Here is a 15,750-nt window from a genome sequence, read left to right as displayed (position 1 = left end):
CATTTCAAGATGGCATTGACAATTTACATAAACCCAGTATCGCTTCACAATAAGAAACACCCATACAAGGGGGTGGGGCAGGGGAGGAAGGTTTACATTTTAGACATCTGAAAATCCAGTTAAAGGTATGGGGGAAGGCTTTTTTTTAACTAAAGGACAACTTTTTAAAAAGGACAAAGATCACACTACTAGGTGCATGCAAAACATGTAAAATGCAGACTGGGGTTAAATTCTGCTCCTGTTTGCTTAAATAAGGCTCTGATTTCAGTAGGGTTACAAAAGAAGAGGGAACTCAGCATAAATACATTCATAGAATCAGAGAACAAGTCAAGTTCAGATTCATTACAGTGTAAGTCAGTACACAAATAAAACTTCAGTTATTAAGTTATATTAAAAATTCTGTTGTAGCCAATTTGGATACCAGACACATTTGTTTAGAGTTTGTTTACATCCTGGAATAATACAATTTATGTCTTCATATTAGTATGCACAAACATACCTGCCAAAGAACTCCAGTTACCCATCAATTAATTTCTGTTAACTATCCTAAGTGCTGAAAGCCCCTGAGCGATGATAAAGGAAGTCAGCGTCTTACAAACACCTGAAACAAGCTGCGACCAGATGCACATTGAGCAATTCCAATCTATCACAAGATCTGTAAAAGATCCAAGAATATCTGCCCTTGAACTCTCAGTATTTTAGTCCAGACAGGTTTGGTTTCCATTTCCTTATCACAAGAAATACAGAGGTAAAACACAAGGCTAGCAGTTTTATTCACAAACAGCACTGACCACTAACGATTCAGACAAGTTCAACAGGTTGCTGTCCCCACATCTGGCAAAAGGCTCCACACGTTTAATAACCACAGTGATTTTCTGGTTTAGCTGTGCTGAAAATTAGTTTGTACCAGGTCAAAAATGCTTGAAAGGAATCAAGAAAACTCTTTTTAGGCGCTTGTAATTGGCTAGATAAATATGTACCTAAGTTTCTACACTACTGGTCTGATATTCAGCGAGTGCAGGCATCCAATTAATTATTTTCTATGCTAAGGGCAGAAAAATGTGGATGTTTCCCAAACTGTGCATACCAGATACAACTTTGTACATGTGCATAAATATTTATGCTCAGAAATCTTTCACTCTTGCTACCGAGGTTGAACTATAGTAATACTGTAAGTGAATAAATATCTAAGTACCTGTGAACACTCTAACTCACTCCCAGGCTGACCTAGTTCTTCGGTAAATAAGCTTTTTCAAGCTGTTACTCTTTTGAGAGTCCAGGCCTTAGAAATACTTTAAATATACAGTGTTCTCCTTAAACTTAATTTTATTGCAAAAATACATGGAGTGCATGGCCTGTATTTCTGGAATCTAGGCAGTTTGTGCTACACAGCAACTCAAATGTGAATCTCCCCTCTCTTTTTGTCTTTAATTAAAGGAAAACCCGAAAGATCTGACAAACAAAGAGAAAGCAAAACCCACACGAAAGCAAACATAACATTTGAGAAAAGAAACACAGCAGAAAACAGCTAGCCAATCTGGAACACGGCGGAATATTCAAAAAAGAGAAATTAAGATCTCAAACATTAGAAACTTAATTATTCAAGTACTTCATTAGCACACTTTCATCTTAACTTTGTTAATCATCAAATAAACTTGGCAGCAAACTCCCAATACTAAACTGAGGTATGTAATATTACTGTAGCTCATTCAAGGAATAAAATTATCACTTATCTCATTCTTAAATACATATGGCTCCCAACTACCTTGAGTCACATTGTAACCATCATTATAAAGTTCCACACAGTTTACAAGAGATTATGGTGATTAGTGGTGTAGGGAAGTTATGAAACTCAGTATAAACTCAGAACATCAACATCATCCTTGGTGGATAACACAGTCATTGCGCAAACTTTCTTTGCACTTTCAAATCTGCTTAGCATCATAAAGGGTGGGGAGGGGGGGGAATAAATTCAATCCACGACGTACACAGAATTATGCTTTTTTATACTTTATATTTCTTTTCTGAATCTGAAAAATTCAACCCATCTTCTCCCAAACTCCCCCTGCCTCCAGCAAGACATCCCGATTCCTAACCTTCCACAGAAATCACATCTGGTGTTTAGAAAACCTGGCAATGTGTGTCCTGCTTCTAGTCCCACACCACAAACCCAAAAGACAGTCCTCCATCACAGATTCCTGCCCTACCTAGCCAGTATGTTATTAGCCCTGCACTGCTACTTCTTGATTGCTTCTTTCTTTCTCATAAAAATGTGGGGAAGGTGCATTGTTTAATACACTAAATGTCATGGATGTGTATGTACACTAATGCCCCAAACTTACTTTTATTACAGATATGGAAAATACTGAACATGCATTCAGTTTCTGTTCACCCACAAGACTCTGAACAAGCAGACCTCATCGCTCTGTTAGGGGTGGTGTGCGAGGGGAAAAAACCATGATCCAGCAGAGGAACTTAAAAAGGAGTCACATTATGCATTTCTTAAGAAACACATCTACAGAAAGTATTTTCAGGATATCTGCAGAAGACTTATCTTTCAAACTACCTTTCTGGACAAGCAAGAGTGGCTACAACACATATGCATACTTCTTCCTCAAAATGCCAAACTGTATTCCTCCAAGCCTGCTGGACGCCAGCCGCTATACAGGAGCCACAGGAGTACACTGCAAGATCTCAGTTCACCTTGCAGGAAACAGTTCTTTGTTAGTGCTTTCCCAGAGCAAACCTACAACAAACACCTAACACTGCAGAGCAAGGAGTTGCATGTATTGTGTGAATGCACGGTTTCAAGTATAACTTCAACAATGCACACATTCTCAAATGTTTAGATGCGAGCCAGCTTCCCATCCCAGGGTTTCGATAAGCGACCACTTCATCATCACTGCATCATCTGTGCTCCCTCCTCCCCCATGCAACCTACAAGAGGAAGAATGCCAGAGCTCCAAGCAAGCAATGAAGTCATGAAGTCAGCCCGTGTCTGACAAACACCCATGGCAGCAGAAAGATCACGGTTTTTCACACTATAGTGAAAAAAAAAAAAAAATAAAAAGTGCAATAGCATGGCTAGTCAAGCAGCAGTGAAGAGAAGGGACAGTCATCTCCTGTCGAAAAGGGTGTCTGTTATTCTGAGCAATTTCTGAGAAGTCATCCATAAATTTAGAAAGTTACATTAAGCATTCTTATGTGCATCATCATATTTCTGAAAACAGAAGCCTGGATCTTTTAATTCTTTATCTCTGGTAAGGCCTTCAGTAAGTAAACAGACCATCACTTCATACTTACTGTGTCCATCAATCCCTACAACATGGAGACATTTAACTAATACAAATATTAAATTGTACTTAAAACACATCCTCTATCTAGTGATAACTATCAAAATAATAAACCTTAGAATATTTAAACAAACCAAGGTCAATGAAAAATTGCAAAGATAATTCTCTGCAATCATTCAAGTACCATGCCTCCAGCTCAAAGGACTTTTAAGTATCTTTTTCAATTTAAGCATAAGGCTTGGTTAAATCAAGACTTCTGCTAGTTACCTAATACTCAAAGACTTGCTTCCAATAATTAGGTCTGTCTTAGAGGAAAAAAAAAATCACACACTCTTCTAAGTGATAGTATCCTTTCTGTGTACTTTCTTGTGTCCTCAATCCCCCTCTCCCGATCATCTTCCTTTACTGCATTTGTGGCTGCAATGCCAGAGCCAAACGCCCATGCAAAATCAGTTCATCTGCATTGAAATGGACATTTCAACAAAATACAGACTTGGAGAAACTGAGGTGTAGAAAGCTTTGGATGTTTGGTGGAAACATGCTGAATCAGTGCTGAAGCTGGAAACCAGAAGCAGGGCTTTGGTAGAGGACTGGTCTAGACACCCCTGGATCTAGACACCCTTGATACAGATCTGCAAGTCAGAAACATCTTGCTCCCTCCTTTTAATTTCTAACTCTATCACAGATGCAGTGAACTATTTAGAGGGTGCAAGATGGTAAGGAACTTAAATGATCTCTCCCATCAGGAAAGCATGCTGCTTCCCCACCTCAGGACTGCCAACACCACAGCTGGAAGGAACACTACCAGTTTTGCAACCTCTTGGCAAGACAGGGGAATGATACAACTCAAGTTTTAATTCAACAGTAAATAATGCATCTTATTCTTGCATCTGTTCTCAACTCTCAGAACAAATGCTATCACAAGGGCATCAAGATTCGTGTTTCTCAGGAACACTTTTAGGTGGACCACTTCTAACAGCTAAAACAAAACTTCTATTCAGATACTCACATCAGGCTCTACACCTGAATATCTTGGCTATTAATAACAGAGCAAACGCAAATATCCAATTTTAAGCTCAGCACTTACTACCCTACTTGGAACTCTACCTCTAACCTGAATTTGTAAGTATTCATCCTAATTGTTTAAATTGGGTTAACAGTAGTAATGCTGCAGAAACAAAGCTTTAGATTAATACACCCATAAATGAGAAACTAGTAAGGAAATACTGACACAAATGCTGACCTCTATCTTTTTCAATACCTAATTCAAAGAAAAAACAAAAACCAACTTCCATTTCAGGTTAGTTTTTCACCCAGAAAGTCAATTTACAACCATCCACCAAACCAAGCTCAAACATCTCATTTCATCCTAGCACCGTAATACAGCAGGATAAGAAGACTGTATCAACAGGCAAAAAAATTAGCAATGTCGTTCTGATTGGTCTAGTTGCTACAGCATTTCTTGCACAATTGCAGTCAATCAGGCAGAGGAGAAACATCTGGGATCTGTCTGTTACCTGCACATCACATCTATTAAATATGCACTTTTTCTAATGTTCTCTTAAAGAGCTTTTTAGAAAAAAAATTGTTTTAAGCCATTAAAGCTGAAGTTACATATCAGACACCATTGTCCTACAAATGTATCTCTGTTGAGAATTACCAAAGTAAAGCTCTGGATTCTTCATCAAAGCTTCCTCCTTGCCCAAACCTCCAAAACACCCAGAGACTGCCAAAATAAAATAAAGTCATTACAGAGCAGCTGCTTCCAATATTTTAAGACTTATTTGAACAACTTAAAAGTTCTGGTTAACCAACTTCTAATTTTACAGTGTTTTATGTAGGATCTAAGACTTGTTAAGATATTGCAGATTAAATATTTAGATACAGTATTTTCTTTATGCTATGCACAATGCCATCTACTGAATCGCTATGCTCTAGCATCAACAGTAGTAAAGCAGGACCTGATGCATATTAGAGCAGTCATACCCTCAAAAAAGTCTGAAATAGCTATAGGGAAATTTTAATAGCTGTTCTTAAGCTTTCTGCACATAAATCTCCCTGCTCTAGCCCATTATTGGTCAATGAGTTCAGGTTTCATTGGGAGTTTTCTTCAGCGTGATACTGACTACACGCAGAACTGAGATCACAGAGGTTGATATCACCTGTGGCAAGGGCAAGAATTTTGATTCCAACCTCAAGGAAGTCAGAATACACACACACACTGACTCTTACTTGGGAAATACACTGAGATTCTCGATTACAGACTACAAAACCCGTGGTCTACTCAAATTAAAACTGAAAACCAACAACAACCCAAACTCAATGCACCCAGTCCCAGCAATACACTTCCACTCCATTTCTCATAACTCGAATATCTTTAGGTGTTTGAACTAAAATTCTGCTATTGAATCACTCTCATTTGCTATACACAACTTTACCAAAGATTGTCAGCCCCAAATAAAAAGTTTTAGAAGTTGGGCAGCATTGGATTCCTACAAAAACAAGGTTCTGGAACACCACACTATAACAGTATGACAGGAAAGAGAATTTTTTTGACGTACACACTTTGTATGAGGCTATAAACACTGCAGGAGTAAGCCACAAGCTATGATCATTATTTAAAACTATTCTACCTTCGAACAGAGCTCATGCACATATCTGCTTCTACAGCAAGTCTCAAATCTCACCAGAATGTGAATGGGCACTCCAAACAGTAGTTTCCATAGATGCAGTGAAGGTCCACAAAGAAGAGCGTCTGGGTTGCCTGCTATACAAACCTGGAGAGTAAGAGAGCTTCTAACAGCAGTAGAGCTCCAACCATTTTCCATTTACAGTCATGGAAGCTGTCCCTTCATCTGAATGGGAGAATATGCGTGCCACTCATTTTTGTACAAAATTCTTAAAGAACATGGAAATTTCTGCATTCTGTCACTCCTCGAGGAAATCTGATACTGAGCAACACCTGCACGCAATGTGCATCCCAATGAAGAAGTCATAAAGAGCCAGCTGCCCTTTATTTAAAATGCTCTTTGCATTTTTTAAATAAAAAACTTGCCATACATTCTTTTGAGAGAAGCAGAACTGTCAGGAATCCCACAGCCACAGAATTCAACATCATCTCCAGAACCGTAAGCATCAATAAAGCCTGGGCATTGTGTTGATAAGAACCACACTTGTATTGAAAATGAGGTCGAGAATACTGCACGATTACAATCACAGAGACGAGGATTTCAAAGACACGCTTTCTTGCAATAGAACAAGCTTGGATTTTTAAAAATACAATCATCATGTACAGCAAAATATGTGGCCATAAGACCAGCCTTAAACTAAGGCCTTGTTTACACAATTTCTGCACTGTCAGGAAGTATTTTTGGCTGGGAATGTAATTTTTCTTCCAAATCAATTAAATATTTGCAGTTCTGACTGTGAAAAGAGCTATATACCACCTTTGTATTGATACGGGTATAACATATTCCCACAGGGAAAAGGAATAAGAGAGTACCTTTATATTGATACAACATTTTCCTCAAGTGTAGAAGCTAATATAGCTTTCATTACTCGGTCAAGTTAAAGTGCAGTATGACTTTTTTCTACTTTATAGACAAGGCCTATGTTTAACAAGCACCAAAACACTTCAGAGTATTTGCAAGATCAGACTACTGAGCTCTACTTTTTGTACGGTCCTCACAGAGTCATAGAGAACACCGAACATCTAAATACATTCAAACCTCTTGATTAGACCCATGCTATGGTTTCTGAAATGCTTCACTGTTTCACCGAACACACTTTTTTGGCAAGAACTAGAATGTATCTACAAAAAAACCCCAGCATAATCCAGAACGTACCAGGCTGCCTTCAGCTGCTCTGCTAGGCTGAGAAATACTGGACTTTTATGTGCCGCCGTGTGCTACAAACACCCATTTTTGCATTATTCCTCAATCACAACACAGGCAGGAGAGAAACAGGAGGCATTAGAAAACATGAAGAATCTGCTATCTGTTGGGCAGAACAGAATAAATACCTGCTTTTATTAAGCACAATGAGTTCCTGTCAATAAACTGATCTAGAGCAAGGCCTGTTGGGTGCTAAAAAATATATAATCCCAGTGAATTTAAGGCAAAATTGAACCATAGGAATAGCTGAGATGTAAATTTATGGCATTATTTTTTTAAAAACTTCAGACATTAAGTGTTTTTAAACTGCAGACATTGCGGCAGTCAAGCTCTCTTAGTTTTCAATGCAGTATTTTTGTTAAAAGAAAGCCCTACTATTAATAAGCATTATTCCTCTGCCCATTTAACATGCAAGTCCTTGAGGAGCTGGATTCTAACTAATTTTTAGAAATTTCTGGAAGATCAGCTGCAAAGGGGTTTTCAGTTTCTATTTAAAAATGGGGGGTTGGATCAATTTATCTTGTTATATGAAGGCCTCAAGGAGAAGTTGAGGGACCATCACTCCGGTTGCCTTCTCCAACCCTCTTTGTTTTTAACTGCGATTGTATCAGTCTGATACAACCTGACTGATTGTATCAGAAGGATACACGTCAGCTCAGAAGAAGAGATACATTCAATACTTAGGTATATAATCTTTTCCAGACTTTTAGTAGATACCGGATGTTGCCAAAGTAAGTATTCAATTTTCAACTAAATCACAAGTTTATAATTTTCATCTAAATCACTGGGATTTCAGTACATAGAATTAAACTAATACTAAACACTGTTTGCTGAAGCAGAATTTTTTCCTACTTAAAACCAGAAATTATCACATTCACAGTAGGAATCATGGCAGTTAGTTTTCAGTGCCTGATTAAAAACCCATTTATGCATCATTGTTCAATTATTGTTTTCATGTTGTAAAATAATTTCCAGTCTTCTTGGCATGGGATAGGATTGGGGGGGGGGGGGGGAAGGAAAAAAATGTTACAGGATTTGTGTGCTAATCTTTAAAGAAGGGGCTAAGAAAGGTAAACAAACTCTTTAGAAGCTCCAAATGACAGAAGGTACAGGTGTCCTCCCACCCCAATGCCCCTGCAGACCAGAATTGAAATAATGCCCTGGTGCATAATTTTGAAGAGTTACAATGCAATGAGATTAAAATCTTAAATTTTATAAATAACCGACCTTTAGAATTTTACCCCAATAAACCATGCTGTTCCCAGTAAGGAATCTCACAGATTGGCCTAATCTTACAAGGCCTTTTGCATTGAAGGCACACTGCCTTCCTAAGCTACCTACTGAATACAGTGTTCCACTCACATGCTGGCATCACATAGCATCAGGACCTAAACACAAATGAAAAACTGTATTAAAAATGACTAAATATTAGGTAAAATAGAAATCTTGTGGTTTGCTTTTTCCTTTTTTTTTTTTAAACACTGTCCTTAGCTAAATTGAGCCCCCCTCCCCCTGCCTTTCACTTCTATTAAGATATACTATACATCAGGATCAACAGCCTATGTGAAAGTTAGTGTTTCATGTAATACATAAAAGCGCACAAAGTTGTTTTCTAAAAAACAGCATTTGTATTAAAATTCTTAAAATGGATAGACATCTCTTAAATGCATGTCTGGAATTAAAATGACAGTTGTTAGAATTTTCTTGGTACATCACAACGGTAAAACTTCCTTCTTTGCTGGCTGGAGGTACATCCCACAACAAAATCAAAGGAAAAAAGAATTAAAAAAAAAAAAAGCGCCCCCCCCCAAAATCCCAAAAGGCTAAATTCTTGTAAATTTGAAGTAAATGAAACCCGAACTTGCAAGACATGGAAATAACAGTTAAAAGGCTCAGATGGAAATAAGAAATAAATTCCACTAACAATAGGCCCTTTTGTCCTGGCTTGTTCGGAATGATTACTGCAAGGAAACTGTTAAGTAGTTTTTGGAGTAGTAGATAATGGGATTCTGTGGAGCTTTCACAGGTTGGCACCGGCTGGAACAGCTGAGTTTTGAAGGCACTCTATAGACACAGGGTTGCTGTTGGCCCTGCATCACATATAGGAAGTCTTTGCACTTTAGAGAGCTAGTCATCAAAATCAGTTATTGCCAACCTAAAGAAAAAAACCCTCGGAACAAAAACACCACCGCTCCCACCCGCTGAAGAAAAGTTAAAATAAAAACGAAATCACACAGGCACGCACACCTAAAAAATTGTGCAGATTTGTAACATTTTCACAGCTGATTTAAAAAAAAAAAAACAAAAACAAAACAAAAACAAAAAAACCAAAACAGGAAAAAACCAACACGCTACCACTCTCCTGCAAACTCCCATCCGATACAGCAGGTAAACAAAATAGAAAATTATTTCACGAATCATCAGCAGACACTTTCTGGCACCCCACACTGTATTGGCATCAGTGTTTTAAGTTAAAGTCCCAGTTCCGATGTGCAATTCTCCGGGCCGGGCGCCCCGGCGCAGCCGCCCCACTTTGCATAGAGATCCCGGGGCTGGGCGCGGGGCGCTGCGGGCCCGGGAGCAGCGGGGTCGGGCGCAGCGGGCGCGGAGCGGAGCGGGCAGGGCGCCGCGCTGGGCTCCTCCGGCGGGCAGGGGCCGCTCCTCGGGCAGGCTTTCCCCGCCGTGCCCGCCCGGCAGCGGCCCGCGGCAGACACTGACAGGAAATATGCAACGACCAACACTGGACGAAACGTACATGCCGAAAAAAGCCACATTTCCAACACGATTTTTTTTTCTTTTTACGATTTTTGTCTTTTGTGTGTGTGAGTGTCTCTGGCGGCTGCCCGGGGCAGCGCCCGCCCCGCGGCTCGCGCCGGCCGGGACGCGGAGCGGCTCCCGCCGTGTCCCCGCCGAGCCCCGGCCCGCCGCCGCCCTCAGAGGATGGCGCAGGAGGAGCAGCACTGCTCGTCCCCGTTGGGCTGCGAGGCGTAGTTCATCTGCCTGACGATCTCCGCGAAGAGCTCGTCCACCGAGGCTTTGTTTTTGGCCGAGGTCTCCATGAAGGGGCAGCTCCACTCCTCAGCCAGGGCTTTGCCCTCCCCGAAGGAGACCTCCCGCTCGCCCTCCAGGTCCACCTTGTTGCCCACCAGGATCATGGGCACCCTCTCGTACCTCTTCACCCGGATGATCTGGTCCCGCATGGGCTTGATGTCCTGGAAGCTCTGCTGGTTCACCAGGCTGTAGACCAGGATGAAGCCCTGCCCGTTCTTGATGTAGAGGTCCCGCATGGAGGCGAACTGCTCGGTGCCCGCCGTGTCCAGGATCTCCAGCACCGACGGCGAGGAGTCCACCTCGATCTCCTTGCGGTAGAAGTCCTCGATGGTGGGGTCATACTTCTCGATGAAGGAGCCCGTCACGAACTGGACGGTGAGGGCGGACTTGCCCACGCCGCCCGAGCCCAGCACCACCACCTTGTACTCCCGCATGGCTCCCAGCGCGCCGCCTCCCTCGCCTCCCGCTCGGGGCTACCGCTTCCCTCCCGCCCTCACGGCGGGCGGAGAGAGGGGAGGAGAGGGGGGAAGGAGGGGCGCGGGGAAGGGGCGGCCGCGCCTCACGGAGCCGCGCCGGGCCGGCCCCGGCGCCGGGCAGCGCCGCGCCCCAGGGGCGGGCACTGGGTCCTGCGCGGCGGCGGCTGCGCGGGGAGGCGGCGACCGCCGCCGAAGGAGGAGAAGGAGGAAGGGGAGGCGGAAGAGGAGGAGAAAGGCGAGCGCGGCGCTGCCGCTACCGGCCCCGGCCCGGCGGCGGGACGGCGCTGCCGCGGCCCATGGCGCCCTGCGGCCCGCCCCGGCCCATTGGCTCCGGCCCCGCCGCCGGCCGCCCCCATTGGCTCCCCGGCGGCGGGCAGCCGCGCGCGCAGCGCCCCGCCCCGCCCGTTAGACCCCGGCGCCGCTCCCCTCAGGCAGTGGGTTCCCCCTCCCCCCCCCGTCCCTCCTCCAGGCAGCGGGTTTCCCCCTACAGGTAGCCGTGCTGCCGCGGCGCGCAAACGGGAGAAGGGCGGCGGGAGCGGCAGCCCCCTGCCCCCTTATCGGTGGAGGGCCCGGTTATCTCCTCGCTGCTGGTCCTCCCGCCCTATCGGCCCTCGCCAGGGGACGAGGCACCCCTCGCAGCCTGCGCTGGGGCAGCTGCCATGCCTCCTGCTCCTCGGCGACCGCCCGCCCTCACGCCCCCGCGGGGAGCCGCTGCCGCAGCTCCTCGCACCCCGTACAGAACGGCCGGGCCGCGCTGGGCCCCCCGAGCACCCCACGCGGCTCCCCAGCCCCTCTGCCCGGCTGGCTCTGGGGGCCGAAAGTGCCCGCTCCCCGCCGGGGAGCACCGGCCCCGGTGGGGGAGGCCCCTTCACCCGCCGGGGCTCCTCAGGAGCTGGCTGGGCTATCCGCCGCCCGCCCCGGCCAGAGCAGCCCCCGAGCTAGGGGGCCGTGGCCATGGCGGCTCCTAAGGAGCCCCTCTCGGGTTGCACCAGCTTCGGTGTCGGCCCTGTCCGCCTGCAGTCGGGACCGGCCGCTCCCTCGGGCTGAAGACGTGGTAATTGCGAGCTGCTGTTGCTGTTTGCATTTGGTGGCCCCGCACGGGAGTGTGGCCTGGCGGGGCTGGAGTCACGGGGACTGGCTACTTGCCACTGTTTGTAGAAGTCGTTCCTTGGACTTTCTATCAATCAAACATTCCTTTCAAGAAAATACTTTTAGTTATTTCGGCACACTCTGGCCTTTGGTTTATATCTTACTCAAGTTTTTTACAATCCTCAGTGCTTATTCAAGTAGTTGTGGCATTTAGGTCCTTTCTACAACACCTAGTTCAGAAACCCAATTTAAACGCAATACTTGAGGAAACAGGCTATGGTAGACAAAGGCAAAAGGATTTGAAATAAGTTTCATAAGCAACGTTCTGTTAATCCCTGAACAGTTCTCACAGAGACTAAATTCCACTTAAATTATTTTTGCTAGAATTCATGGTGAAGGCTTCACTTTGCTGCATCTAGCTGTACTGCATCCCTGTGGCCATCTGGCGAGTACTGCATCTCCACGGGTTCTCTGGTGAGTACCGCATCTCTGGTGATCCTGTCTTCAGGAGCTTAAACTAAACCCCTCTGCTATTGCTTGTGTAACTCTTTGCAAATGAAGCCTCTCGGGAGGAACACAAAAGTTGCATTCCAGCAGCCCTGCTGTGGAGTGGGCAACTGTTTAAACAACTTCCTTAAATATGTTGTGTGTCTGAAACCCAGCACTCGCTGTATTCACCTTGTAAATATAAGTCATGCTTTGCTGCTGTTGAGAGTCCCCAGGTGGGATGTTGGTCTGCCAGGCCTCCACCCGGTTTCTCCCAGGTGCACAGTCTTCTTGCTCACCTGCAAACTTTGTCAGCTGCAGGCTGAGCCTGAGCTCCTTCAAGGTGCTGCACAGATCAGTCTGGAGATCGATCAGATATTTTATCTTATATTGAATCCTGGGAGCTGGGCTTTGACTGTATCTCTGTTCTAGACTCAGCCTGCTAACCACATTACTCTTAACTTGTGGCAAACTTGTAGGATGTCTTTTTTCCAGTGCAGTACTATAGTTCTTTGAAAAAGTGAAAAAACTCACCCCTAGGAGTACTTCCAACCTCCTGTTCTGTGAATGAGTTGCCTCTCCATGACTGCTCAACTCGTTCATAGACATGCATAGATGTTGGGTTGGGAAACAAAATAACCAAGCTCACTATGAGGCTTCCAAGTCCTTTCCCCACCTCTTCCTGTTGCTCAGCTGGCTGTCCCTCTGGTTCCCCCTTCTAGAAGCACTCCAGAGGCAGAGCTAGCACATCACCCGCTGACAGCGCACTCTTGCCTTCATGTAAGCCAGCCAAAAACGGTCACCAGGCAGCAAGTGCTTGCAAAGTTATCTTTAAAAACAGCTATAAAAAATGGTTGAAAGGCTACGGTATCACTGCAAAAATATTTAATTTTCTTGTTCTGCTGACGCACTTTGCTTACGTTACTCTAAGGTTTTGGGTACAATGTGGATTTGCTTGCCTTCACCACCTCTATAGCAAGCCCACACGTAAATTCACACTTAAATTACTTCTATTGCACTTTCCCCTGACATGGCAGTAGTGGATTTTGCAAAGATCAGACAACTGTAATGTTGGTTCAAATGCATTCTATTTAATCCAAATTTGCTGTTGAATTGTGTTGTGGGTGGTTGTTGGGTTTTTTTCCCCAGTGACAGAATAAAATTACTCTCTATTTTTTTCATTTTACGTTATGCTATTAAGGAAGGATGCTATGAAGAAGGAAATGTATCCTGTTCAAAGTAACAAATGATCTTCAGCCTGTTAAGTGTGGAGTATTATTTCTGAAGTCCCAGTCCTCTACTGCATACATTAATTTAATCTCTCTTGTTATCAGCCAGCTCTAGGCAATTAGTTAGTCTGCAGTGCTGCTTTTAGGAATTTGGAGTCTGTGAAATAATAGCAAGGAGTCTGTGGGAAGTAACTAAAAGAAGCAAGTCTGTGCACGGCTACAGACTGCTAAGGGGATGTGTGAGTTGAAAGGCTGAAAATGCCCAGCTAAGGTTTTAGACATTTAAGTTAAATAAATCACGGGAGTGTGCAGCATGTAATTTTTGAGTTATGAAGCACACATTATATTGGGTTGTTGTACTTCATGATCAGTACTGTAGTTTAGATTCTCTCAGGAACAAATGAAAATTGTCCTGAAACAAGCTCTGTTTGGGCAACATGAAGCATTGCAATGCAGCAGAATCCAGGCAGAATATAATTATCAGAAAGCTGGCTGTATGTATTTGATTTTCAAAATGATCAAGTATATTTTAAAAACAATTTCAAAATTATTTGATACTATCTTAAAAATGTCAAAAATAATTTGAAAAGCATAAATTTGGTTATGGAGCAGTTTACAATATTTACATATATAACTAGCTTTTATGGTGTTGAGTAACCCTGCTTGTTCAGTGAAACTTTTCATACAAACTAAGATTTTTTTTCTTTGCATAGTTTAGAAAGATCAAATCATTAGCTGCTTTTGTTGTAGTTGCTTTTGTCCATACAAGTATCAGCATTGTAGAACTATAAAAGCAGTGTGCTATTGGTTTGGGGATTTTTTTTCCTTAAAAAATTTATTTCACTTATAGGCAAAGAATAAACTTAAGTGTAGTTTAACTCAGTAACACGTCCGATACCCGAAACTTCAGTGCTGTGAAAGCTTGTCAGTCTGGTGACAAGATTTAGTGATATAAAAATATGTAAAGACGTTCTGGTGTTACTGAAGAGGCCTTCTAACCAGCTCTTCTGGTACCTCTTTAAAGAGGCATAGCCAAAGTACTTACAGCTATGGGATTAACTCCCAGCCAAGGTCAGTGTTAGTGAAGGGATGTATAGCCTCCTGAGATCTGATTAAATACTGCTGAGCTTACTTAGAATGAGTATTTTATAGAAAAACTGTGCTATACCTGAGGAACAGAAAAATGATGTGAGGAGAAGGCTAAGTTGCAGCTTATGTCCTGCATAGCATTTGTATGCTTCTGAGTTTTAGAAGGCCTGAGCTCTGTAAATGAAACAGAGCTAAAATCTGTAGGAAATGCATGTCTTTGATTAAAAAAGACTTTGACAATATGTGGAGAACTAGGTGAGTGTGCGAATGCATCTGAAATCTGAAACTGCAGGGGAAAGAGATTATTGCCTTCATTCAGATTTTCCTGGCTTCTGTTAGTGACTACTTTTTTAGAATAGTTTTTATTAATACATGGAAAGTTCTTGTGACTGTGAAAGAGACTCTTCTGAGATTGTGGTGTTCTGCCATGTACTAGCTAGGCACAGTGTTAATGGAATTTGAAGGCTACAAATAATACTAAATGTCTGTCATAATTTGACATTCAAGTTTTATAAGATAAAAGTGTTTTTAATAGTAATTTCATAACATATATTTATGCGACACCTTTAATTTCAACATGAAGATGCAGTTCCATACACTTTTTTCTCTTCTTTCTTCTATGGCAATGGGACTTGATATCCTTCTTTGCTCTCACTTGTGCAGCAACAGTGTTTAGTTCCACGGTGTAAATGGGCCCTACAGCAACCAAGGTATCTGTGACAAGAATAGGTCCTTCTGCTGTGGGTTCTGTTTAACTGCTTACAGGCTGCTGGGGCCAAATGCAAAGAGCTGAATGGTGAATTGATCCTCAACTTTAGCAGAACTGAAGGTCCGAAAATGTCTTAATTTAGTACTGCTGCTGAGAAAATCCTGAGGGAAATCAGTCTAAGAATACTGCATGCAGGTGTTTCACTTCCTAATATCTGCAATGTTTCCTGGATATAACAGAGGTATGTTACAATTCACTTGAGTTTTTATGACTTAAATGGTTCATAATCCAATATAAAACAGTTAAACAGAGAAGATTCAGAATCATTTGGGGAAGAGCTGCTGTTCTGTCACTCCCATACTGTTAGTAAGTGACATTAATATTAACAGTAAACCTTAAGGTAAAGAGAGAATAATTACTGAGGGAAACTAAGAT

At 43.1% G+C, this 15,750-nt stretch overlaps 1 protein-coding gene and 1 long non-coding RNA gene across 2 annotated transcripts in view; one reads left to right on the top strand and one right to left on the bottom strand.

Annotated features, from left to right (window-relative positions):
- Positions 1-749: 749 nt before the first annotated feature.
- RAP2B (RAP2B, member of RAS oncogene family) lies at positions 750-11,085 on the bottom strand. The gene has a single exon (XM_080410319.1). The coding sequence runs from the start codon at positions 10,669-10,671 to the stop codon at positions 10,120-10,122; it is 552 nt and encodes a 183-aa protein (XP_080266445.1). The 5' UTR covers positions 10,672-11,085; the 3' UTR covers positions 750-10,119.
- A 68-nt stretch (positions 11,086-11,153) lies between these two features.
- LOC308072851 overlaps positions 11,154-15,750 on the top strand; it is a 96,422-nt gene continuing 91,825 nt past the window's right edge. The window contains exon 1 of the long non-coding RNA XR_013931832.1: positions 11,154-12,276. This is a non-coding gene — a long non-coding RNA (uncharacterized lncRNA). The remainder of the gene's footprint in view (positions 12,277-15,750) is intronic.

Source organism: Falco punctatus (genome assembly GCF_963210335.1).
Source record: "Falco punctatus genome assembly, chromosome: 13".
In the NCBI taxonomy this organism is placed as follows: domain Eukaryota; kingdom Metazoa; phylum Chordata; class Aves; order Falconiformes; family Falconidae; genus Falco; species Falco punctatus.
Note: the sequence above shows the minus strand (reverse complement) of the source record. Positions and strands in the feature narration are given on the sequence as shown.

Bases quoted from the DNA above. Each gene is read 5' to 3' on its own strand.
- RAP2B (XM_080410319.1), bottom strand. From the start codon at position 10,671: ATGCGGGAGTACAAGGTGGTGGTGCTGGGCTCGGGCGGCGTGGGCAAG.